General features: G+C 34.9%; 1 protein-coding gene across 10 annotated transcripts in view; it reads left to right on the top strand.

The window, feature by feature from the left end:
* HDAC9 (histone deacetylase 9) overlaps nucleotides 1-26,857 on the top strand; it is an 890,491-nt gene that overhangs the window by 475,241 nt on the left and 388,393 nt on the right. For 7 of the 10 annotated variants that reach the window (XM_081283850.1, XM_081283851.1, XM_081283848.1 and 4 more), the window contains 4 exons: nucleotides 7,441-7,682; nucleotides 14,219-14,369; nucleotides 15,441-15,567; nucleotides 17,818-17,939. In XM_081283850.1, the coding sequence (XP_081139976.1) occupies nucleotides 7,441-7,682; nucleotides 14,219-14,369; nucleotides 15,441-15,567; nucleotides 17,818-17,939 (642 nt within the window). The remainder of the gene's footprint in view (nucleotides 1-7,440; nucleotides 7,683-14,218; nucleotides 14,370-15,440; nucleotides 15,568-17,817; nucleotides 17,940-26,857) is intronic. The other 3 variants (XM_081283849.1, XM_081283856.1, XM_081283857.1) reach the window with 2 other exon arrangements.

Here is a 26,857-nt window from a genome sequence, read left to right as displayed (position 1 = left end):
CCCTACTATCCCCCCTCCCCTCCCCTCCCATCTTCTCTCTCTACCCCATCTACTGTAATTCATTTCTCTCCTTGTTTATTTTCCCATTCCCCTCACAACCTCTTATATGTAATTTTGTATAGCAATGAGGGTCTCCCTTCATTTCCATGCAATTTCCCTTTTCTCTCCCTTTCCCTCCCATCTCATGTCTCTGTTTAATGTTAATCTTTTCTTCCTGCTCTTCCTCCCTGATCTGTTCTTTCTGACCTTTTAAGTCACCTGTGCTTAATGGGGTCCAGTCACCAAGCCATGTGCAGTTGCCCATTTCTTTTTCTTCGTGCATACTGCTGTGTGCCCTGAGTTCCATTCTTCTCTTTTGAATGGCGTAGGAGGGGTCAGGCAAGCATAATTTTCCTGTGAAGTTTTTTCTCACACCACCTGGAATAAGCAGTGACTTTTCTTTTTTAAAAAATGTCCTATAATGAACAAGATGGTATAGTATTTGTGCCTCTGATTATAGGGTGCCTCTCATGACTTTCTTCTACCCACAGAACTGAATCAGCCTATCCCATTCTGCCCATTACTATATTTATGTACTTTATTGTGACCTTTGACAAGAAGGGAGTACCTCAAACTCTTCATTTTTATTTCCATTATATTTAAGAGAGTAATAGCATACAGTAAAAAAAAAAAAAAAGTGTTAAATGAATAAGGGAGGATGTCATGGACACCGAACAGTGCTACAGGGCCTGAAGGAATACTGTGTGTTAGAGACCAAGATTTAGCTTCTGAAAGTGGTAGAGAGGGGTAAACTAGAGAGGTGGGGCAAAATCTGATGATGACAAATTTGTTGATCAAGCAGTGTTTTAGGAAACCCAAACTAAAACACATAGCACAGATTAGGAGAAAGAAATTGAAAAACAGACTTGTTTATAAATAAAAGCTTTGCAGGTACAAGCCATTCTACCCTGCTTGCAGACATAAGGCAACCAGAGTCCCTAAGGTTCCTTTGCCAGAGCTCTCTGCACAGGGGAGGAGTAGCTTCTGGGGAAGGGGTATTTTGTGATGCTAACCTAGAAGAGCAAGATGGTGAAATCCAGTGTGAGTGAAATGACAGGGGTTTTTCTGGGTGGTAGCCCACAGGCCCCCTTTCAGGTCAGTGACATTGAACGAGTATCTTAGCCTGAAATTGACTATGACCTTTTCACAACTGGCAGCCTGCTAGAAAGAAGTAGTATTGAGTACCAGTGATAGGCTTCCTTTGGTGGATTCTGAGCCCTGTGTCATCAAGAAAGAGCCTGTTTTTCATTTTCTTTTGCTCTGGATAAAAGTTCATAGGTCCCGAACTTGCTCTCGGAGGTGGCTCAGTCTCTTTATCATATCTCAGGATGGCCAAATTAATGATCTGAAGGAAATATAAACTAGTGTGAATCCTTAGGGGACATTTATCAGGTGGTTAACATAATGGCTAGAATGTTAGAATCCTAGTTTCTCAGGAATATGGAAACTACACCACACAGCACTATTGAAGCTTCTTCCAGGTGAAGTTGACATTTCACACATGAAGTGGTATGGTTAGGAAATAGAAATAAAATGTGCTACTGATGGGTCTTCATCCACCCAGGCCTCAAGGACTTCAATATCTGTTCAAGAAGGCTCATACTGAAAACTGTACTTAAGTTAGCTGACGAATGACCAATACAATTGCACATGTGACTTTAAGCCAAATAACCTCCTAATTGGTATTGGGTGTCTCTATAATAAATTAGTCCTTACTAATTTGGGATTGGCCAAAAAGTACAGAAGCAAGAGGAAAAGTCTGCATACCATAGAGAGAAGATCATCTCTCTGATAAACTAGTATCATTACACATCTCGTTATCTTAGATCTGAGTTTCTAAGATTACACAGTATCACAGGATTCATGCTGATGTGTTAGAATAGAACTAGCCCACCATGGCCAAGTTTAAAATCATCAACAAAATAGAAATATGAAAAAGTTAATGATAGAATTCATCTATTCCTACTGAGGTTTTAGGTAAGGAATTTCCTGTAGAATTTTGCAGGTACATCACCATACTGAGAGGAAGCCCTGACTGCATGTATTCTGAGGCAGCTATTCTACAATCTTTTCCAGACCCCAAACTAGTGATATTAACTCTATGTGGACAATGTTAAAGCAGAACACACGACAACAGGTTGCCTCTCCCAGTGAACAAAGCCATCGGGCCCAAATTCTCCCAGCTTTCTATGCATGAAAGGAAGAAGAGAGAAAGCAGAATACATGATCAGAGCAGCCTCTCTTTCTCCCCAGATCTAGAAGTTTTAGTGCCTGTGTCCATTTGTCAGTGGTTGTGGACAACCATTTTTTGGTGTAAAGAACATAAGTGTGAATTAGCTCAGCAGGGATACTGTATCCTGAGTTGCTGCCTCTGCAGTTATGAATATTAACTGAGATGGTTTCTCAATTACAGGGCTGTTAAAAAGTTAATTCAGAGTGCTAAGGGTAATCAAGTAGCCATGAGATTGTTGAACATGGTTCCAATTTTTTTTGTGGCAGTTCTGAGTGGAAAAATTAACTAATTGATGCACAAATTGGTGGTGTGACTGAGCCAATTTTTTTGTGTGAAAACCTGTATTTTGAACACCGCTGCTTTGATGGCACCACGATCTGCCTTCAGCCTTAGTGTGGTTGTACATGGACAAAAGAGTGTATTCTTAAAATGGTCCCATCCCTGGGACCTAAACCATTCTCAAAATGGGGGCTCCTTGTTTGCAAACCAGCCGATGAAGTAGCAACCCAAGTCTTGTTTTTGAACATGTGAAAATTCTCCCTGCTTACCTTTGTTAAGAATAAGAGCATCTAAAGTGAAGCCTACTGTATTATTCTTAGCACTCCGAATTAACTTTATAACAGCTCTGGAATTGAAAAAATAACTCATATTTCTCACAGTAATTTAAACAACATATATGTATGTTGCTTAAATAAACATCATTATTCTAAACATCTGTATGATCTCGGATTTTCTTTTGTTTTTCAAGTGGGAACTTTTTCATTTATAGGTTCATGAAAAACTGTTTCTGGATAATTACATCAGTAGGTAAATATTCCACAGATAAAGGAGTCATGGTCAAAGAAGTAAGCTGTGAAGAAAGAATGAACAGGATTTTATAAAATGGTAATTCAGACTAGAGAATATACATGTGGAAATGTTCTGACTGGGCATTTGGTATATAAGAAGTAGAATAATATAAAATCACATATATTTGCATATATTTGTAATCTCAAACAGGGGGAGTCCATGTAAAGCTCCGTCATGGTTCTTTCTCAAATGTGTCATGAGGTACTGAGATATGTTTAAAAGAATCTGAGTCATTTATAGCTAATATTAGTATTACTATTTTTTTCCCTATCACCTTCCTTCTAAAGTATGTATCCTTGACCACCTGTTCTGAGTAATTTCTGAGGAATTTTAATATTTCCAAACAAGGTACATTGTGAACAGAGAGAATTCCATTTACTCACTGTTAAAACTGCTGGTTAATTTTTTCTTGTAATTGATTATTCCTATTTATGATAACAGAGCAGTTCTAGACAATGCCCGCTCTTTCACATTCTTTGATAAGAAATGGACTACAACTTGTTGAAATTCAGCTTTAGCATTGTTACTATTATTGCTCCTGGGGAGGCTCACTAGCCTGTCACAAAAGATGTAAGAAAAATACAACATCCCTTTTGGAATCTGATGAGCCTTTGTCACCCGCAATGCAATTAATGCTAAGAATAGAAAGAATGACTATGATATGATTATGATTAGGCAGAGATGAGCTATTGTCCAAGTAACAGGAACTAATCCAGCAGGCCAAAGATGACCTACCCAGAACCATCAGTTTGCTGATTGCCATTTCTCTCTGGGTTTGATGAAATATTCATGCCTTTGCTCTCCTCTCTGCAGGCACTATTGATTTCTTGTATAAACGTTGCTATATTTAGTCTAGACAAATGGAATGTGGATTGCTGCTGAATAAATTGGATGAAAGACTGGGATCTTGCCTGCCGCTTTCTCTCAGTCTTGGGCAATTATTTATAATCAAGAGCAGTTTTTGTAAGTTGAGGGTGATTTTTCACAATTTAGTGATTAGTCTCTGAACAAAGGCAAGCAGTTAGACACAATCATTTGTGTTGGGATAGCAGGTTAAGAAGTCAAATTACCCTTTGAGGTTTACAATAACTGTTTCAGAGAGTTGTGGGATTTTTTTTTCTTATCTTTTTTTTTTTTGCCGAAAAATAAATTTAAGGGTTTGATCTTTGTACTTTATGGATAATAGGAATGCCAGTAAGGAGAGACTGCAGGGTCTTTTGGATTTTTACATTTTGTCTTTATTGAGTTAAAATCTGACCTTTGTTTACTGGGATTTTCATGTAAAAACTGAAGGCCATAGTTTGGCTTTTTTAATGTAAAATGAAATATATAATTAACAGCCATTGCTTTGGGTTGAAATTATGCCAGCTTTTTAAGTTAATGCTCAAAATCTCATGTTACCATAGAACTGACTGAAAGTTCGACATTGGGCATTACAACTAAGAGATCTCACAGGCCATCATCCTCATTTGCTTTCAGACTTGTCACAATTAATTTCTTTCCTTTCATAAATATCATGTTTTAGAAGACATTGTCTATCAAACTAGGGTTTATTAATGAATCATTTTCTCATTTTTATTAAAGTGTCACAAAAAGTGCCATCAGTGAAAACCTCTGATCAGTACATGCAATTCTGAAAAATAGCCAATATTAACACCCAAGATTGTTACTCATCTACATGCACATGCACATACAACTCAAACGACATGCAAGGACATTTACAGCTTTAGTATTTGAAACTGTAACATCTACAGACAGGATTTCTGTTAGGCTTTCTTAACTCATTGAAAATAACTCTTAAATCCATATGGAATATTAACTTTGCAGTTCCCAGTGCAGAATCTGAAAATCAAATTTAGATACTAATAAGAATACCCAGAATATTAGTTGCAATTTTGAAAAATAGAGAAAAGAAGAAAAAGGAGAAGAATCACTCATATTTCCATTCAAATTACAACCATGCCCTATTCCCTGTATCACCAGTCTTTGCTATTAGAATTCATAGACCAATATGATTAAGAACCTAAATAAAATATATAATTAGTGAGGGCTGGAATTTTTGTCTTTTAAAAACTACTGAACCCCATCATATAGAATAAAATCCAGGGACTTTAAGGGGATAAGTAATACATATTTAGTATATTGGCTAAATTGATTTTATTTACTTGTAGTATAAATGTATCTTCATTATTCTTTTTTTACTTCATGATATAACAGCATTTTTAATGTTCTTATAAACATTATATTTTTAGTGATTGTGTGTATGTATATGTATGTATGTATGTGTGTGTGTGTATATATATATATATATATATATATATATATATATATTTTAACCAAATTGATGTAACATATTTTACTTTTACATTTTCTTGTAGTTGGGGATTTCAATTTTTGATAAAAATAATACTGCAGTAAACAATAGGTCATTGAACTTGTCTTTTTCTCTCCGTTAGTATTATTTCTGTAAGATATATTTCAAGAGGTGGGAAATCTGAATCAAATGGCAGAAATATTTGATAACTCTTGACACATATCATCAAATTGATTTTGCAGAACTTTTATATCAATTGGCAGCACCATTTGCAATAAATGATTTGGTCACAGGCTTGCACTGTACAATGGTGTGTTATATGCACACAGATCTATACATATACATGAATCTATATGATAATTGAATATTTATGCTATATTTTTATTTATAATTCTAATTTTTTTACTAGTGAAGGTAATTTTTCACTTGCTACACTGTGTGCTTTTCTTTTTCTAGAAGTGTTAGTGTATTCATTTTCTAATATTTAATAGAAATAATACCATTTTTTCTATTTTTTCTTATATTGATTTATTATAATATGTAAGATATTGCCATTTTAATATAATTTTAAAAAGCAAAACCAAAATTTTTATTGAGAAATGTCTTATAAGCTATAAATTTTATGAATGAGTGATCTAACTTGAGCCTTTTAACAACCTGATTGTTACTATTATTGTAGATATCTCATTTTAAGGTACTGATACCTAGAGAAGTCAATAACATCCTCAGGGTTGCACAGCTGGAAAAATGAGAATAGATATTTAGAGTTTAGAGCAGAAATTGAAAACTAGCAGCCTTCATATTAGAGTTGGATTATAGAAGGATTTTGTTAAGCTCCCAGAATGCTTACTTTTTTGAAAAAATTTCCAATTAAAAATTTGGTTATCTTAATGTGTATATTGGGTTTGAATATTTTCCCTGTGAATAATTGGTTGGATCCGAATAGTAGTTCACTTCTTTTAAAAGAGACATAACATCCAGTTTCCATTCCAAAATCCCTACTGTCTTTAATTTGTCTCATTTAATTATAAATCTCTCCTGATTCCTGTGGGATAGAATCATACTCAAAATATTTCATGACCAATCAGAATGGACACTGGGCATAAACAGCCAATGCATCTGGACATCACCCAGTGAGTGAGCGTTCTTGCTTTACTGTTAGGAAGCAACATTCTTATCTATTAGAAGTTGTACTGAGCACTTTACATGCATTATCTCATTTGATTTTCATCAATTTAAATATTATCTTTTGTAGTTATCCTTAGATCAGTAGATCTTTCTTCCTTTGGTGGGTGGTTTAATTAATTATAACTTTCAGTTTCCTTATACTTCTGCTTTGTTTATTTCAGAAATGAGGTTATGGAGATACAGATGATTATTGCTTAAAGACTGGCACTTAGAAACCTGACCACTTTCACTCCGTGGTGTTTGGCTTTGGCCACCCATTTGCATCATTTTTATGGTTAATTGACATTTCCCACATTTGTCTTATAGATCTGTATTCTTTTTTTTTTTTTTTTGCTAGGCCCGATATCCCTGTAAATATATTACAAGTTTTACTTTTTTATGGACGAATGTCTTTCTGACTCTAATTTTAGAAAAGTTCATAAATGCACATATTGATTTGTTGTAGAATTTCTTTCTTGATATATGACACCTTTCTCTTAATGTTGTCTTATTTCTTGGTCCCAAGTTGACTTAATATTTTTTAAGTGGTCTAGTTGAGAAATTTTATGAACGACTTTGATACCAGTGAACTCATCTTGTTGAACAACAAGAGAAGTGCAGAAGATTCAGGGCAGAGTACAAAATACTGAATGAAAGTTAGCACATGGTCCATTTATCAAAACTGACATACAAAAGCCTTTCTATCGTGATTATAAAGAAATGACTAGAATCTTTGACCTAAGACTTGTTATACGGGATATAGTATAGTATCTTATTTTTTGCTTGTTTCCAAATTATTGTATTAATCCCCCCCCCCTTTTTTCCCCTCGTTTTCTAGTGGATGTGAAGTCAGAGGTTCCAGTGGGTCTGGAGCCCATTTCGCCTTTAGACTTAAGGACAGACCTCAGGATGATGATGCCTGTGGTGGACCCTGTTGTCCGTGAAAAGCAACTACAGCAGGAGTTACTTCTTATCCAGCAGCAGCAACAAATCCAGAAGCAACTCCTGATAGCAGAGTTTCAGAAACAGCATGAAAACTTGACCCGGCAACACCAGGCCCAGCTTCAGGAACACATCAAGGTAGCAAATGTTTCTTTTGTCTCTGATCTTAGTCGGGGCATCTGCACCATGACATACATGGGCATGAGAAGTACCCATGGGAGAACAGAGGGGGAAGTTTCCCTGTGATTAAGACATGGATATATGGCTTGAAGGTAATTTGTGTTGTATTAGTAAAAACCTTGGGTAAGTACCTGCTAAAAACCTGCTTTGCTTAATAGAGAGATTTCTACCACTCTTATCCTTTGGCTTAAGAGAATCACTCCTAAGGAATAGTAACTTCCCAACGTGCCCCTCTCATTTAGATTCTCTCCAATATGTTCATTTGTCCCATCTTCTTACCATCAAGAACCATGAACCTGGAAAGACCCATTTTATATTTATATAGAATCTGCATAAACAGTTTACCAGAAAGGATAAATTAGTCACCTTATATGAACCGAGAGGACTTTTTTTTTCAGTACTGGGGCTTGAAATGAGAGCTTTGGATGTGACATGCTAGGCAATCTCTCTGCCACCATGCCATTATATCCAAGCCCCTCAAGGGTGTTTTATATGGACAAACTGGTGAAAATATTTTAATGTTTATGTAGGGTTATAGATAAAAACTTATTGAATTTTGAGGAGAGTTGATATTTTATGATTTGGGTTGTTTAGATTATCCCAAAAGAAATATATCCATATCCTATCCCAGAATTATTTTCACAATGGCCTATTATCAGATTATTATTGATGCAACCATTTATTCATTTTTTTTCTATCTTCAGATAGAAATACTTTATTCATATTTTTTTTTTATTTTTATTGTTGGTTGTTCAAAACATTACATAGTTATTGATATATCATATTTCAGACTTTGATTCAAGTGGGTTATGAACTCCCATTTTTACCCCGTATACAGATTGCAGAGTCACATCAGTTACACTTCCACTGATTTACATATTGCCATACTAGTGTCTGTTGTATTCTGCCTTTCCTATCCTCTACTATCCCCCCTCCCCTCCCCTCCCCTCCCCTCTTCTCTCTCTATCCCCTCTACTGTAATTCATTTCTCCCCCTTGTATTATTTTTCCCTTTCCCCTCACTTCCTCTTGTATGTAATTTTGTATAACCCTGAGGGTCTCCTTCCATTTCCATGCAATTTCCCTTCTCTCTCCCTTTCCCTCCCACCTCTCATCCCTGTTTAATGTTAATCTTCTTCTCATGCTCTTCTTCCCTACTCTGTTCTTAGTTACTCTCCTTATATCAAAGAAGACATGTGGCATTTGTTTTTTAGGGATTGGCTTGCTTCACTTAGCATAATCTGCTCTAATGCCATCCATTTCCCTCCAAATTCTATGATTTTGTCATTTTTTAATGCAGAGTAATACTCCATTGTGTATAAATGCCACATTTTTTTAATCCATTCGTCTATTGAAGGGCATCTATGTTGGTTCCACAGTCTTGCTATTGTGAATTGTGCTGCTATGAACATCGATGTAGCAGTGTCCCTCTTTTTAGGTCTTTAGGGAATAGACCGAGAAGGGGAATAGCTGGGTCAAATGGTGGTTCCATTCCCAGCTTTCCAAGAAATCTCCATACTGCTTTCCAAATTGGCTGCACCAATTTGCAGTCCCACCAACAATGAACAAGTGTACCCTTTTCCCCACAGCCTCGCCAGCGCTTGTTGTTGTTTGACTTCATAATGGCTGCCAATCTTACTGGAGTAAGATGGTATCTTAGGGTGGTTTTGATTTGCATTTCTCTGACTGCTAGAGATGGTGAGCATTTTTTCATGTACTTGTTGATTGATTGTATGTCGTCCTTTGAGAAGTGTCTGTTCAGGTCCTTGTCCCATTTGTTGATTGGGTTATTTGTTATCTTATTGTCTAATTTTTTGAGTTCTTTGTATACTCTGGATATTAGGGCTCTATCTGAAGTGTGAGGAGTAAAGATTTGTTCCCAGGATGTAGGCTCCCTATTTACCTCTCTTATTGTTTCTTTTGCTGAGAAAAAACTTTTTAGTTTGAGTAAGTCCCATTTGTTGATTCTAGTTGTTAACTCTTGTGCTATGGGTGTCCTATTGAGGAATTTGGAGCCCGACCCCACAGTATGTAGATCGTAGCCAACTTTTTCTTCTATCAAACGCCGTGTCTCTGATTTGATATCAAGCTCCTTGATCCATTTTGAGTTAACTTTTGTACATGGCGAGAGAAAGGGATTCAGTTTCATTTTGTTGCATATGGATTTCCAGTTTTCCCGGCACCATTTGTTGAAGATGCTATCCTTCCTCCATTGCATGCTTTTAGCCCCTTTATCAAATATAAGATAGTTGTAGTTTTGTGGATTGGTTTCTGTGTCCTCTATTCTGTACCATTGGTCCACCCGCCTGTTTTGGTACCAGTACCATGCTGTTTTTGTTACTATTGCTCTGTAGAATAGTTTAAAGTCTGGTATCGCTATACCGCCTGATTCACACTTCCTGCTTAGCATTGTTTTTGCTATTCTGGGTCTTTTATTTTTCCATATGAATTTCATGATTGCTTTCTCTATTTCTACAAGAAATGCCGTTGGGATTTTGATTGGCATTGCATTAAACCTATAGAGAACTTTTGGTAATATCGCCATTTTGATGATGTTAGTTCTGCCTATCCATGAACAGGGTATATTTTTCCATCTTCTAAGATCTTCTTCTATTTCTCTCTTTAGGGATCTGTAGTTTTCATTGTATAAGTCTTTCACCTCTTTTGTTAGGTTGATTCCCAAGTATTTTATTTTTTTTTTTTTGAGGATATTGTGAATGGAGTGGTTGTCCTCATTTCCATTTCAGAGGATTTGTCGCTGATATACAGGAATGCCTTTGATTTATGTGTGTTGATTTTATATCCTGGCACTTTGCTGAATTCATTTATTAGCTCTAATAGTTTCTTTGTAGACCCTTTTGGGTCTGCTAGGTATAGAATCATGTCATCTGCAAATAGTGATAATTTAAGTTCTTCTTTTCCTATTTTTATGCCTTTAATTTCTTTCGTCTGTCTAATTGCTCTGGACAGTGTTTTGAGAACTATGTTGAACAGAAGTGGTGAGAGAGGGCATCCCTGTCTTGATCCAGATTTTAGAGGGAATGCCTTCAATTTTCTCCATTCAGAATGATGCTAGCCTGGGGCTTAGCATAGATTGCTTTTACAATGTCAAGGTAAGTTCCTGTTATCCCTAGTTTTTCTAGAGTTTTGAACATAAAGGGATGCTGTACTTTGTCGAATGCTTTTTCCACATCTATCGAGATGATCATATGGTTCTTATTTTTAAGTCTATTGATGTGGTGAATAACATTTATTGATTTCCGTATATTGAACCAGCCTTGCATCCCAGGAATGAATCCTACTTGATCATGGTGCACAATTTTTTTGATATGTTTTTGAATCCGATTTGCCAGAATTTTGTTGAGGATTTTTGCATCTATGTTCATTAGAGATATTGGTCTGTAGTTTTCTTTCTTTGAAGTGTCTTTGTCTGGTTTAGGAATCAGGGTGATGTTGGCCTCATAGAATGAATTTGGAAGTTCTCCTCTTTCAAATATTTGACAAAGACTTTTAAAAGCAAGGATCTTTAAATTTGATGAAGTAAATACTTGACTTGAACTTATTATGACAATAATATAAAATAGCATATATTTATGATAAAATTTTATTTTTATATCTAAGTCCTTCAAAGATGACTTCAACATATATTAATTTATTAATATAATGAATTCTGTGTTATATTTTGTCAGTCTGTATTCTAGGAACTTAATCTTTTGCTTGCATATCAGGTACCACTGATGTGAGGTTGGTATAGGTAACTAATCTTTGCAAATATAATATAATTTTACCAAGTTAATATTCCAGTGGCTGGGAAGTTCGAATACTATCTCCTTCCCTGTGTTTCCTTAGGGTATTTCCTTAGCCAGGAGGTCTATATTATCTATCTTCATTTTAAGAAAGACTCAAATATCTGATACAAAATATAACTTTTTCTTTTACTAATGAACTTTACCAAAAGAACTCTTTCATATTATTGATATAGAAGATACCTTAAAAGTAAGAGTAAGAATTTACTTTTGGGTCCCTTATGGAATCTGTAGTTCAGGGCTGTATTTTAAAATATGAGTAAACTTTATTCTGTTTATGAACTTATTTTTGAATGAATGCCAAAGTATTGTTTTGATTTGACTTTGAAATAATAATGGGAACATTGACGCCTTGATCTCTTTTCTTAGTCCTCCCAGATGTGTTAGGTTAGAAGTGATGCATGAGGAAGATTTGTACTCTCCACCTAGTTGGTGAAGGAACTGTGTAGTTCATTTTACTTCTCTATGAGTCACGTTTCCCTGAATACAGGGTAATGCCAATAAGTCATTAGCATATTAGTTTCTTGTCTTTAAGTTTCTCCTTTTCATTTTTATTTGGTGCCTTTTGTAGTCAGAAGATTAGTATATTTTTTGGAAAATAGCTTATTATTTAACTTTACTCAAAAACTAATCATAGAAAGTAGATAATTGATTCTGTGGCATAAACAAAATGATACAGTATAGGTTTATTGACATCTGGAAAATGTTGGAAAAGAGCTCTTAAGAGAATAAGGATTATGAGAAAGCCAAAAGGAAAATTTGGCTTTTAAAGTGATTTCCAAATTAATGCATTATTTTTTTCAGAAGCTAAAGACATATTTAAAATTTCCTTTTAAGATTAGGAAGTTATTTACTTTTTAACTTTTTATTTCATTTTGTTTCTTTTTATGGGTAAGGCTAAAAGTTAATAGTTTTAATTTTCATTAAGATTTTACTTGCACGAGGAAGGTACAGTCCATGAGCTTTAAATATCCACCTTTTTAACTCTCTTGCTTCTTTAATAATCAACATCTGTTGAGTTTGGTTTCTCTTATCCCATTTTTCCACCTAGTAAGCTGAGGTAGAGGTAAATCATGTAATTTTCCAAAGCTACACAGCCAGAAAGTAGTTGTTCCAAGAACTATAGTCTTGCCTTGTCTACCCCCACAGCTCCTAAATCACCCTGCCTTGCTCAGGGGTCAGAACATCTGGAAATAGATGGGTGAAGTCTTTATTTCTTTCTATTTTTTAAACCTCTTTCATGCAATCTTTGTAGTTGAATAGTAACTATGGTAATGAGACTGTGTGCTTTTCTAGACTCCTAAGAAAGATTGAAGTTTAGATGCACTGGGGTTTTGGATGAAGCACTGAATCAATGTGACCAATCCTAATATCTATGTAGAAGTAACATTGAAACAGTGTAATCAGAGTGAATTTTTTTAAGCCACAATGAAACATTTTAATATGAAGAGTAACCAGAACTGCTTCTAACCTTGTTCTTTGCTAGTGACAAGGCTATCATGGTTGACCTGCACACTTGCTTTCCTGTTATTCCTGAGTGACCCTGATGCCATTTCATAGAGGTTTTTTGTTTTTGTTCTATAACTTTTCAGTATAAAATTCAGAGGTTTAGGTACTAATCTAATATAAAAATATACTTTCATTAGTGTCAAAAGTTACAAATAGTAATAATGAAAACTAATATGGTTCAAACCAAAAAACTAAATTTGTATGCATTATGAATATGAAATATGAGGAAGACTGTTCTCTATCTCACTTATGAGGAACTGAGGCTCTAAGTAGTTTAGTAACTTGTCAGGTCTCATACTAGTAATGTTGGAGGCTAAGTAGAATTCAGAGAGTCTAGTAATTCCTCAGTGGGCACATTTACTATTCTTCATAGATATAAATTTCTCAGCTTGAAAGGAAGCTGACATCTTGAGATAACTATTAGGAATATTTCATATTCATGTTATTCATTATTTAGAAGTGAATTCATGGAACTCAGAAAGCCAAACAATAGTGCATTAGACTATAGTTTCATGGAAGTGATTTCATCTTAACCAGTGTCTCTCATCTAAACGTTTTTAAGTGCTATATGAAAGTCTAGAGACTTCTGCTATTTTGAAAGATGAAGCTATTATGGACACACAGATTGCCTTAGTCTATTGAGAACATTTTCTGTAAGGTTTTGACATTTTCAGCCTTCATTCTATTTCAGGTATATTTCCCCCAATTGACTCATATCTCACCATTTTATTCACCTTGATTATTTTCACATCATTTCTTAGGTTAAGAACTGAAGATTTAGGTTATTTATTTATAATGTAAGAGACTTTGTGATATAGACTTCTAGGCAGTCCCTGCACTTGCCTGTTTGTATATTTCGTATGTACAAAGGGAGTTTGTCAGAGAACTAAAGATTTAATCAACATAAACTAAAATATATGAGTGGATTTGGTAATTATTTTTGATAAGGAGACACAGGGAATGGAGTTAGCTAAAAACCGTATCTGTCACTGATAATAAGACCATCTTGACATTTAGTTGCTTGCCTTCAGATTTTTATGCTTTTCAAAAAGAGTGGGTAAAACTATGAACTAATGACAAACAAGTTCCAAAAGCTCATAACATTTCACTTTTGACCAGTCAACGTTGACTACAAAGCTTAAAGAAATTGCACACTCTCATGTCTTTCTCTTCTCGCAAGTTGCAACAGGAACTTCTAGCCATAAAACAGCAACAAGAACTCCTAGAAAAGGAGCAGAAACTGGAGCAGCAGAGGCAAGAACAGGAAGTAGAGAGGCATCGCAGAGAACAGCAGCTTCCTCCTCTCAGAGGCAAAGATAGAGGACGAGAAAGTAAGAGGCACCAGGGTAAAAGACGGACTCTCTTCCCTCACCTTGAACTGATCATCATTTGTAAAGAAGCCTGATAAACAGTGGAATTAAAATTATCAAAACTGCCAGTGTTTAATTAAGATAATAAATTATAGACTCAAGAGTAAAGCTGTGACATTCATATATCAGCTCTCTATTCAGTCTGCAGGGTATCATAGAAGTAAACGTAACAGTGGAAAGATGATATTTTTGTTCTTTGGAACCTTAAACATAATGTCATACTAAAGCAGTCTTGTATAAACCATTCTGTTTAATAACAAAGTTGCTTCCACATAGCCTCATTATTTCTTTCCTCCTGGCCAAGTAATTAAGCATTGCTCTGAAAGCCACATCTAGCCTCCATTTATTTCTGAATACTCAGACTTTGGAAAGATTTAAGACAGCACATTTGAAAACGTTCCGTCCACAAGAGGGAGACAAATCCAAATAATTCCCCATATTAGGTCAGTTCAAACTCAGGTCGTAGCGAGGTTTAAATTTGATGACTTGAACTGAATTGTCAGCAATATTTATTTGTTTAATGCTCAAAGGGGTTTTTAAAAATGTTAAGTTTTTCAAACTATAAACCCAGAAAAGATCATTTTAATGTATTTAAGGGATCTGATATGGTCCCTCAAGAATCTTGATTTTTAAAACACAGTGTTTTGTTCCTCAGCAGTGTTTTTTAAACTTAAAAAGACATTAATATTAATTCCAGGAATCCCCTTTCTGCAAAAGCAATTAAAGAACTCATTGAAGGTCTTTTGGAAATTGGCAGTTTAACTAATAAGTTGCAAAGTATCGCTGTGCCATTTTCTAAACCCTATTTAGATCCGGGTTTCTTATTTTAATAGGAAAACTTTATATCCTATGACCAGTGATGTTACTTCTTAATCATTGTTAAATATTCTAGACTCATGAGAGGACAAGATTCACAATCAACATCTGTTTCTTTCCCTCCCTCCCTCCCTCTCTCTCTCTCTCTCTCTCTCTCTCTCTCTCTCTCTCTCTCGTGTGTGTGTGTGTGTGTGTGTGTGTGTGTGTGTGTTTCAGGGGCAGTGGCAAGTACAGAAGTAAAGCAGAAGCTTCAAGAATTCCTGTTGAGTAAATCAGCAACGAAAGACACTCCAACTAATGGAAAAAATCATTCCGTGAGCCGCCATCCCAAGCTCTGGTACACGTATGTTCAGTGTTTGGCTATTTTCATTCTCAGGGGTAAAGAGCACAGGTTCTGTATTTAGCTGAGCAGGGCGCAAATCCTGGGCCTGCCATTTCTCAGCTGTGTGGCTCTGGGCAAGTTCCTTGAATTCTCTAAGGATCAGTTTCCTTCTCCATAAAAAGAGGATAATAATAGTACCTGCCTTCTAGGGTTGCTGGGAAGGTCCTATGAAATAAGGTGATAAAGTTACTCGTAACCGAGAGCAGTACTTAAGAAATATTAGCATTTGTCATCTTGAGGACAAAGAAATATATTTTTTTCTTTGTTGAACAAATAACTGACAAATGCGGTGGGACCTAGAAATGAATTTGTATTTTTAATCTTTCTGTTCTCAAGTGGTACATCCGATATCTACATGTCTAAAGATTTGTCAGATTGTGATTTTATTTTATTTTGCTTAGCTTGATATGAAATGGAAGTGATGGCTATATTTAGAAGTCCAGATGATTTTTGACTCAATAAAAAAAAATAATAAGGAAGGAAGGGAAAGAAGGAAAAGGAAAGGAAGAGAAGGGAGGTAGTTAAATAAATAAATCGTAAGTCTTCAGTGAGTGAGTAGTTTACCCCTGCCCACTACACCTCATTTCTTTCCAGTGTATGGCTTCTGACACATACACGGACAACATGGTGCCGTGTGGTATTTGAGTTTTTATGGAATTGTATTTTCCCAAGTCCAGTAAAGAGATATTATGTAATATATAATTCTTTTTCTATAAAATATGAAGGATGTGGTAATCAGAGCAAAGATTGAAAGGCAAATCGCATTTGGATTAATAGATTAATAGACAATGGTTTCACTTATCTCATAAATGTGTTTACTGAATGACCATAAGATTTTAAATGAACATACTTTTTAATTGCTCACATCATCAAGGATAGGAAGTAAATACTCAATTACTCTATTATATGGAAATTGCAAGCATCCCAGGAGATGTTTTTATACAATTATTATAATTATGAGTCTATTTTATAGGTATCTACCCTTTTGTGCATCCTGAATAAAAAGTAACAGGCAGATTCCAGAATGTTTTACGCATTTTAATGGTTTTTATAATCACATGCATGTCAGTTAACTTGAGAAACTGACTACTGAAGTTTTCAGATATTTAATCAACATCCCAAAGCATTTTAAAAGAAATACAATTGTTAGCCAAAATTGCATTCATAATTTATAACTAATTCATATGTCCCTTAAAATTAAATCCTGTTTTAAGAAAAGATAATGCTATTTTTTACTTAGAAACAACCTCATGCAAATAATTCTCAACTGCAAATTCTTTGGCTGTTCTCTTGAATATATTAAATGTGGCTCTCACATGTTATTTAGCAATTTTGTCTTATTTAATTGAACTTCAGTAGGGTCCACCTCCAGATAACCATAAATCATTAATCTGTGAATATGAATTTAATACCATTTTTTCCAGTTATAGGTAGATGAAATATCCTTAAAACAACCAATTCTTAAGAATATTCAAATAAATAATACTGATAGAACAACCATTGTGATAATGGTGCTATGCCCTGTTCATTGTTTTCATTGCATATAACAATTATAAAGGTAAAGAGCGGCGAGGTGGTTTGTTTCAGTCCTATGAAGCACTCTCCAGTAGCACAATTGCATATTTTTCAGTGTAGTCACCCAGGAAAGAAAAATATTTTTAAAATTTAGTTTCATATTGAGGAAGAATGTGGTCTCCATGCCACACCTCTGGAACTCAAGAGACCTGAGACTTTTGACAGTGTATTGTCTTGTCACTAAAGAAGTCATCTTCAAGTACTTGAATGTGCTCTCTAGCTATTTTTAAAGAACTCCTTGTATATGTCTATACCTTGGTTGTTCTACATTGATGAGTAAAAAGGGATCCAGACAATGATTGTTTTTTCCCACTAGTATGACACTTAAGAAAACATGCACAGTAATCTTAAATTATCAAAACCTCTGGCATTTGGTAAATTCTTCTTTTTAGTGAGGTGAACTTTTCTATGTGACTGTATGACCAAACACACAGTGGGCATTCTTAGGCATCCTGGGTTACTCTATAACATAATGCTATAGTGAACGTGGTTACATGAAGCTGTGGTTTGTATACACTAGGAAAAAGGAACATAAACACAGCTGAGGCGCGTGTACAGCATGTGCAACTGATTATTGCTGACCAACATGCAGTAAAAACTCCAGCGTCAATGGTGAACCTTCTTTGTCTTTTGCAGGGCTGCCCACCACACATCATTGGATCAAAGCTCTCCGCCCCTAAGTGGAACATCTCCATCCTACAAATACACATTACCAGGAGCACAAGATACCAAGGACGATTTTCCCCTTCGAAAAACTGGTAAGTTGACTTAACACAAACCCACTTGCTCTTCCATAACTTACCAGTTGTTTTATTTGGTCACTTATAGAGGAAAATCAAAGGGTTTGAACTATAGGTATTAAATACCTCCCTTCCCCTGCACCCAGTACACACAAACATGCTAACATGGTTGGGTGCACATGCAAACACAAACAGTCCCACACACAGAATCACACACAGAGACACATACTTCCCTACCTATTTATCCATCACTTGATTCACTATATCATCACAGCAACTTTTTTTAAATTTAAAAGACAATCATTTTTGATTGTTAGCCAAATATTTTTGTATTTACAATGAAGACTAGAGTAATAGAAAATAGAAATTTGATCCCTCAGAAAATTTAACTATTTTCCATTAGTGAAGCCCTTTAATTGCCTCCACTATTTTTCTCCTGAGCCTCAATGATTTTCTACAAAAATGGGTATAAAAATTTTATTTTGCCTGAAAAAGTATGTTTTTAACTTTAACTGCTTATGTGGTGAAAACAGGTAAGGCCAAGGATACCTTCCTGAGTAAGTGACTTGCCTAATGTCTCACAGATTGAAGAACTGAGAACAAGAATTTGGACCTAATTATCTCATATAGTTATATTAAAATTTATTTAGGGGAACTGGCATAATAAAGTTTGTATTTAGAATTTAGTAAAATTCTATGTAGCTCTAAGGGCTATGTTTGTTTTCCCATCTTCTTCTCCTTTGTGAGCTTTCTGAGATGTGTATATTTAATGTGTTATGTGCTCTTATCACTATAAAAAGTATATTTAAACATTATTTAGATATACACTATAAAAGTATATTTAAACATTATTTAGATATACACTATAAAAAGTATATTTAAACATTATTTAGATATACAGAAAAGTAGCATTTGTATACATTCTGTTCTAAATCTTATGATGTTTGCCAAATACAGTTTTTAGATAGGGCAGTTGTCATTTTAAAAAATTTATATCCATAATTTATCTGAAAAGTTTTCATAAAGGATAGTTTAGTCTGTTGTATTTTATTCAGGACTACTTTAAAAAGTATAGATTTCTGTATATAAAATCTATAGAGTAATAATGATTTCAAATATTTATATTCATTCTCCAAGAAGTTTTGAGTAATTAAAGAGGATGTGGATTGTAAAAACATATATTGAAGCTATTTTCTGTCATATAATTTACCTATAGCATAATGAAGATCTAAAAAATAAATCAATCATGAATAAAAATGTATTACCCACAATGTAGCTCATATTCTTCCAGATACTGGGAAAGGATGGTTACATGTCATACATGTCACAAAGCAATCTGTGCCTTTTTATTTTTGTAGCCTAAAGGATTTAGTGTTTCTGAGTTGAGAGGTGTAGTAAAATACTTCTATGGAAGCCTACACAGACTCATGGAAGACTGCGTTTTACATATTGTATCAGTATTTCTCACTATTATCAACAAATCATATTGCCTTTCTCATAAATAAACTTCTCTGGGATAAAAGGAAAAAAGTAAAGATTAGCCTCCATATATTTCAAAAACATGGAATATAGTTTATGAAAATTGATTCCTAAAGGACATGTGACTTAGAATGTGGGGACTTCGATCTACAACCTTTACATTTAGTTGCACCAGTATCTTGTGGAGGAGCTAGGGACAAAGATTTTGTGAATATTGCCCCAGGTCTCAGGGAGTCACTGGTATGCAAGAGCCCAAAGAATCACTAAAAGGAAAGAAAATACTGAGTCCCCTTATGGCAGGTTACTGATGAGTGATATAGTTACATTCACAGAGAAAGACTTCTGTCCTGCTGAGCACACAGCCTTTGCATATATTCTTACCACTGGGAGATTGAAAACTGACTGCAGAGCTGACACTGTCTTTGAAAAGAAGTGGCATTTGGGACTAGTAAGCATCCAGAAAGAAAATCTGATCTTTTTCAAAACTTAGGGATAAGAACTAAAAACACATACTTTGTCTCTGTTTCCATGAGAACAGGTTATAGTTTTTCCTCTCTGAAGAATGAATAGCAAGCTGTTAATTTATTCTCATTGAAATTCTCAGTTCACAGCAAAATTCAAGAGAAATTCTGATCAGGATATATGTTACACACTGTTATTGAAATCTTTGCAAATGTGCAAGACCTTTTCTGTGCCTGTTTATTTGATATATAGTAATAGTGAAAAGCCTTGGCTCTTTCGAATAATATATTTTCTGTATTTGTCCGGTATTTCAAGTTTCTTCCTTTTATATTGAAAATCTGATATTTATGAAGTGTCAGGCTGTTGATCTGTAAAACTAAACATTTTCAAGCATTGTAGCAATAAAGTTCTTGAACAGCCATTAATACTTTAATATCTCTATAGGGGTTTCAAAATATTCCTAATTCAATTCCCATTGTCTTGTTTAAGAAAAGTATGAAATAATTAAATACAGATGTTTTCTACACGCTATCTATCTAAAATACTTAGAGATACCCTTCATTAATTACAAATAGGCAGAACTCTTCCAAGTCTTAGAAATTTAATACATTTGGGTTATTGTCAATTCTGTTGTGAGAAAATTTAGATATGTATTTGTGCTCAATAGAAGAGCATTGGAATATTGTCAAACAGTACTTTTACTAAATCATTTGTAGTATTTCAGTGATTCATAAGTCATTATTAAAAGGTAAACTATTAAATTTTACCATAATGAGGCAGGTGGTGATTGGGGAAACTGTTGAAGGTAATAACATTTGTGAGATGCTGTCTTATATTACATTGCATCTGTGGGGCTGAAGATGTAGTTCAGTGATAGAGCACTTGCCTAGTATGTGTGAGGCTCTGGGTTCCATCACCAGTACGCCAAAAAATAAAAAATAAATAAATAAACTCCATAGGAGTATCATAGATCACATAGCAAAATACCAGAACAGTTATTATATAATCATTCTTTGCTGTTGGAACTAGATTACCACTTCTGTTTTCTACTTGGATTTCATTGAATTCAGTCTTAGAATACACCCACAACCTCTTTTAAGTCTATCTTTTGATCAGCATATAATACTAAATACATTTAATTTCTTTTAAATCAACATCAGTACTGATTTACCTATGCATATTAATAAGGTTTAAGAGAGGAAAACTGGAACCAGAGAAAGAAAATTCCTAATGACCTTAAATTGATTAAGGTGGCCCCAGGGGTGTCCCTTAAGCTGTGAGCACAATTTGGAACCTCTCTTGACCTTTTAGTCCCTCCACCCCCAGTGACAACTCAGGAACAGTCAACTATAGAAGTCTCATTTGCCTGCAGAAATCTGACCTTTGTCTTGTAAAGTGGACCTTTACTTCCTTCCCCTTAGGAGAACCATAGTTGCCCTTAGAATCCCATTTTAGAAACATCAGAATAGTACTAATAGTTGGCTCTAATCATGCTGATTCTTAGTTTACTTTACTTTTAAATGTGGGAATTAAGTGTCTTTTATTCCTTTACAACAGTGAACATCAAAGCTTTATATAATTGATTTTGAAGTAGAGAATAACATAACTATTTTAATTTTTATATTTTTTGCCCACACTTAAAGTAGCACTTCCTTCTAGAATTACACTCTGTGATTCCTTTTGTTCATAATACAAGGATGTGTTGATAGGGAAATTTGGAATATTTTACTGAACTTTAGACTTTGGCTGAAAATAGTACTATTGTTACAGTAGGTGACTTTTCCCTCCTTATATAACACACTGATGGACAGATAATAAACTTCAAAGTAGGGAATGGAAGCCTCTGGATCCAGGCACTTTTTAAATAGTGCCTGTTTCTCACAGAGATACTGAATATGTGGTGACTTTGAGCTGACCTTCAAAACCATTTACTGTGGATTCTGTTCCAATGAGTGTGTGCATATGTTTCATAAAATATTATGGTAAAAATTTCTGGAGGTTTTATGCTCCATTATACTATTGAGGGCTTACCCAGTGAACTTTGCCTTTCTTTGAATGTTACAGTCTTTCCATTTAATACTTCTGAACAAAGCAAGCTGGCTGGGTAGATTAACCTCTTAAAGTGCACAAGTCATATAAAGCTTGGCTTGGACTAATAAGACTGTTCCAGCCCTACTGAAATATTCATTTTAATAGTCAGCAACACTAGAATAAGACTCTAAGATGGAAAGGGTCCAAACATAAGTTAAGGTTTTGGAAGGCCAATGGCATTTTCCACACTGAGTAAATTGGAAAGGAGGCAGAGATGAGATATATAGCTTTATAAATCTCCCCTTGGTATAGAGTCAGCAGTTATGTTGTGGTACCTTGGTGACCTATTCAAGTTATTATAATCCAAAGTGAACACAAGGAAATTTTTTAAAAGCCTTATGATCTCTCTTTTTCTCTTCCTTTCTCCCTCCCCCCCTTCCCCCTCTCTTTCTCCTCTCTTTGCCTTTCTCATAATATACAAACACATGGTCAAGTGACACACGTACATGCACACAGTTCTTCCAAGATTGCAGTAACTTAGCACTTAGGCTTACAAAAATACTTGCTCAGAATCTTATCTCAGATTGACAAACACTGGAGCATTTTCAGGTGTTTTAGTATTAGCCACATTGTTGCAATGAATCTAGCTTAACAGTACTGAAATATCCTCCTCATGTAACTTTTATACCGGTTTTCCCAGAACTGAGAAGAAGTGTGGCACCATAACAAAGACTTTGAATCCACATGTGCCAGTTTGAAATTCGGGTCCTCAAGCCTGGATGATGTAGCATCTCTGGACTTTGCTTCCCTGGTCATAAAGTAGGGAGAATGGTTGCACTTGATTGATACAGTTAACTTGAGGACTCAGCTGCGTGTATTCAGGTAGAGCACTGAGGACCATGCCTAGGATTTAGGAAATGCTTATTCTTTATTTTATTTTATTATTATTATTTTTTAAATTACTATTTTTAGATATACATGACAGCAGAGTGTATTTCAACAAATTATACATTAAAGGAGTCTTTTATCCTAATTAGGATCCCATTCTTGTGGTTGTACATGATGTGGAGTTTCATTTATGGTGTATTTATTTATGAACATAGGAAAGTTACATCTGATTCATTCTACCGTCTTTCCTATTCCTATCTCCCTTCCCTTCCCTTCATTCTCCTTTGTCTCATCCACTGAATTTCTATTCTTCTCTCCCTCACTCCTAGAGTGCTTAGTCTTGATTTTAGGTTGTAGTTACTAAGGGATTTCAGTTTCATTTATTTTAATTATGTCAAAAACTAAATCCCTTTTTGTTGTGGAAGGTCATTTTAAGATCTTCTGTTCCTTCACCTTTTATGATAAAACAAGAAACCTGAGGACAAAGTGATAAACATTTTCTTTTTTAAGCTATGCGCAACTTGCAAGGCTAATGTCAAAATAGGAATAAAGGTTTTTGATTTTGCATATTCCTTGGCATTTCAGATCCTAGTGTGGTGTCCAAAAGTAGCAGCAGCTTGTTGCATTTCTTTACCATATGAGGAGCTCTAATTGATGCTCTGTGCTTACAAGGGCCAAACTGAATTTTAATTTCTTCTTCACTTCTTTTTGAAACTAATTGACTTTTTACAACAGTTTTAGATTTATAGAAAGATAGAGCAGATAGTACAAAGTTCCTTTGTTTGACCACCCCCCTTCTACTCTCAATACATTGGAGGTATGAACCATTATTAACAGATTATTATTAATGAAGTCCACAGTTTACATTAAGGTTTACTCTGTTGTAAAGTTCAGTGGTTAATAATGCAAAATATCACCTTATGGTTTGGATGTTAGGTATCCTTCCCGAAGCTCAAGTGTGAAACATGTAAGAAAGTTTAGAGGTGAAATGATTGGGTTATGAGAGCCTTAACATTATCAATGCATTAATACCCTGATAGGGATTAAGTAGGTAGTAACTGTAGGCAGACAGGGTGTGGCTGGGGAGGTGGATCATGGGGGGCATGCTTTTGGAGTTTATGTTTTCTCTGTGGTGAAAGGAGCAATCTCTTTTTCTCTGCTTTCTGACTGCCATGTTCTGAGCTGCTTCCCTCCACCATACTCTTTTGCCATGACGTTCTACCTCACTGAGGGCCTAGAGCTATGGAGCCAGCTATGTATGGACTGAGACCTCTGAAACTGAGTGCCAAATACTCTTTCCTTCTTTAAAATTGTTCTCATCAAGTCTTTTGGTCATAGCATTAAAAAAGCTGACTGAAACACCACCATTAGAGTATAATGCAAAATAGTTTCACGATCTTAAAAATTCCCTATGCTTTGTGCTTTACCTGTTTATCCCTCCCCACACCCAACCCCTGGTAACTAGTAATCTTTTAATTGTCTCTATCATTTTGCAGAATATTGTGTAGTCAGAATCATTTCATAAAGTTAGAATCATACCATACGTGGACTTTTCAGACTGACTATTTTTTACTTAGCAATATGCATTTAAGATTCTTCCTTGTATTTTTCTGGCTTGAAGCTTATTTATCTCTGAATAATATTCCATGTGTGGCTGAACCACAATTCATTTACGCGGTTGCCTATTGAAGGACATTTTGGTTGCTTCCAAATTGTGGTAACTCTGAAAAAAGCTTATATAAATATGCAGAATTTTTTGTGAACATGTTTTTAACTCAATTGGGTAAATATGTAGGAGCATGTTAGCTGGATCTTATGGTAAGACTATGTTTAGTTTTTTGTATAAAACTACTAAACTTGTCAGATTCAGCATTTTACAAATTTCTCTAATCTGTGATTGTCTTAACTCAGTTATTGGTGCCTTTCACAGCAAAAAAGATTCTAATTTTAACAAAGTTAAATGTATCAGCATTATCATGTGTAGATTATGCTTTTAACTTTACATCCAAGAACCTACTGTCAAACCCATGGTCACCTAGATTTTCTCTTATGCTGTCTTATTAAGCTACGTGCAACTTGCACATAATAAAAATTTCGCAGTTTTGTACTTTACATTTAGATCCATGTTGAGTTAATTTTAGTGAAATACATAAGGTCTTTGTTTAGATCCATTACTTTGCATATGAAGACCTAACATCACCTGCAATTATTGTCAAAAGGGCTTCCATCTATTTTCCAGTGAATTGCTTAGCTACTTTGTCAAAGGATATTTGGCTGCATTTGTGTGGGATTATTTCTGGACTCTATTTTGTTCTCTTGGTTGTTTGTCCTTGCTTTGCCAATAACACACTGTCTTGATCACTGAAGCTTTAGGGTAGTTTTTTTTTTTTTAATATTTTGTCTTTTAGTTGTAGTTGGACTTGGACACAATACCTTTATTTTATTTTTATGTGGTGCTGAGGGTTGAACCCAGCACTCTGCACGTGCCAGGTGAGCGCTCTACCGCTGAGCCACAACCCCAGCCCCTAGGGTAGTTCTTTTTATTTTTATTTATTTATATTTTTGGTACTGAGGATTGAATTCAGGGCCACTCGACCACTGAGCCACATCTCCAGCTCTATTTTGTATTTTTATTTAGAGACAGGGTCTCACTGAATTGCTTAACACTTTGCTTTTGCTGAGGCTGGCTTTGAACTTGCAATCCTCCTGTCTTAGCCTCCAGAGCTGCTAGAATTATAGGCATTTGCCACTGTGCCCAGCTAAGGTAGTTTTTATAGTCAGTTACTATTGTCTTGGAGCTCTTCTTTGCTAGTGAGTTGGCTCATCTGTATTTTGCCTTTCCATATTAGAATCTTTTTGTTTATAGCTACCAAATAACTTACTGGGATTTTTACTGGGGTTATATTGAATTTATATGTCAAGTAGGGAAGATTTTCATCTGAACTTATTGAGTTCTATCCCATGAATGCAAATAATCTTTTTTATTTAGAATTCCTTGGGTTTCTTCAAAGTTTTATTTTTTTCTTCATTTTAATTCTATATATTTTTTAGATTTGTTCTTAACTATTTTGTTTTGGGGTATTATTATTATTAATGTTATTGTGTTTTAATTTCAAATTTCAGTAGTTTATTGCTGGTATATAGGAAGGCAATTAACTTTTTAATATTAACTTTATATTTTGCTAGGAGTGTAGTTCTGTGTGTTAGCTTATGTGAGACTCTGGGTTTCAACCCCTGGCACTAAAAACAAAAACATTGTATCATGCAAACTTGTCATAAATAGTTCATTGGTTTTAGCAGTGTTGTTGCTGTTGGTGTGTTGAGATGTTTCTACACTAATGATCATGTGATTTGTGAACAAACATGGTTTTATTTCTTTATTTTCACTCTGTATACATTCTGTTTATTTTTCATGTTTCATTTCATTAACTTGGACATTCAGAATAATGTCAAATACAAGAGGTAAGAAGGGGATAGCCTTGCCTTGTTACCAGTCTTAGCAAGCAGCATCTTTTTTTTTTTTCACCAAATAAGTTTGAGGTTAGCTGTAGATTGTGTATGCATGTTCTTTATCAAAATGGGGAGTTTTCTTCATTTCTAGTTTCCCAAAGTATCATGAATTGGATTTTCTTAAGTACTTTTTAAAATATCAATATGACCTTGTGGGCTGGGGAAGTAGCTCAGTTGGTAGATTGCTTGCTTGCCTTGTATGCACAAGGCCCTGGGTTCAGTCTCCAGCATTATACCCTGCCCCACCTCCCACACACAAATATAACCATGTGATTTTTTTTCAATTGGTTGATGCAATAGATTACATGAACCCATTTGCAGACATTGAACCAGCCTCATATGCCTGGAATAAATTGCATTTGCTTTTGTTCCATAATATTTTTGCATATTGTTATATTTGAGTTGATAATACTTTATTGAAGATTTTTTTATCTATATTCATGAGATATATGCAGATAGAAAGATATCTATTCCTATAATGTCTATCTGATTTTGGTAATATAATAATGCCAACCTCATAGAATGAGCTAAAATATTCCCCCCAAAATTGTTCTGGGATAGTTTTG

This window comes from Spermophilus citellus, assembly GCF_964194105.1.
Source record: "Spermophilus citellus genome assembly, chromosome: 3".
Lineage (NCBI taxonomy): Eukaryota > Metazoa > Chordata > Mammalia > Rodentia > Sciuridae > Spermophilus > Spermophilus citellus.
The sequence above is the reverse complement of the archived record's forward strand: the minus strand, read 5'-3'. Positions and strand labels throughout refer to the sequence as shown.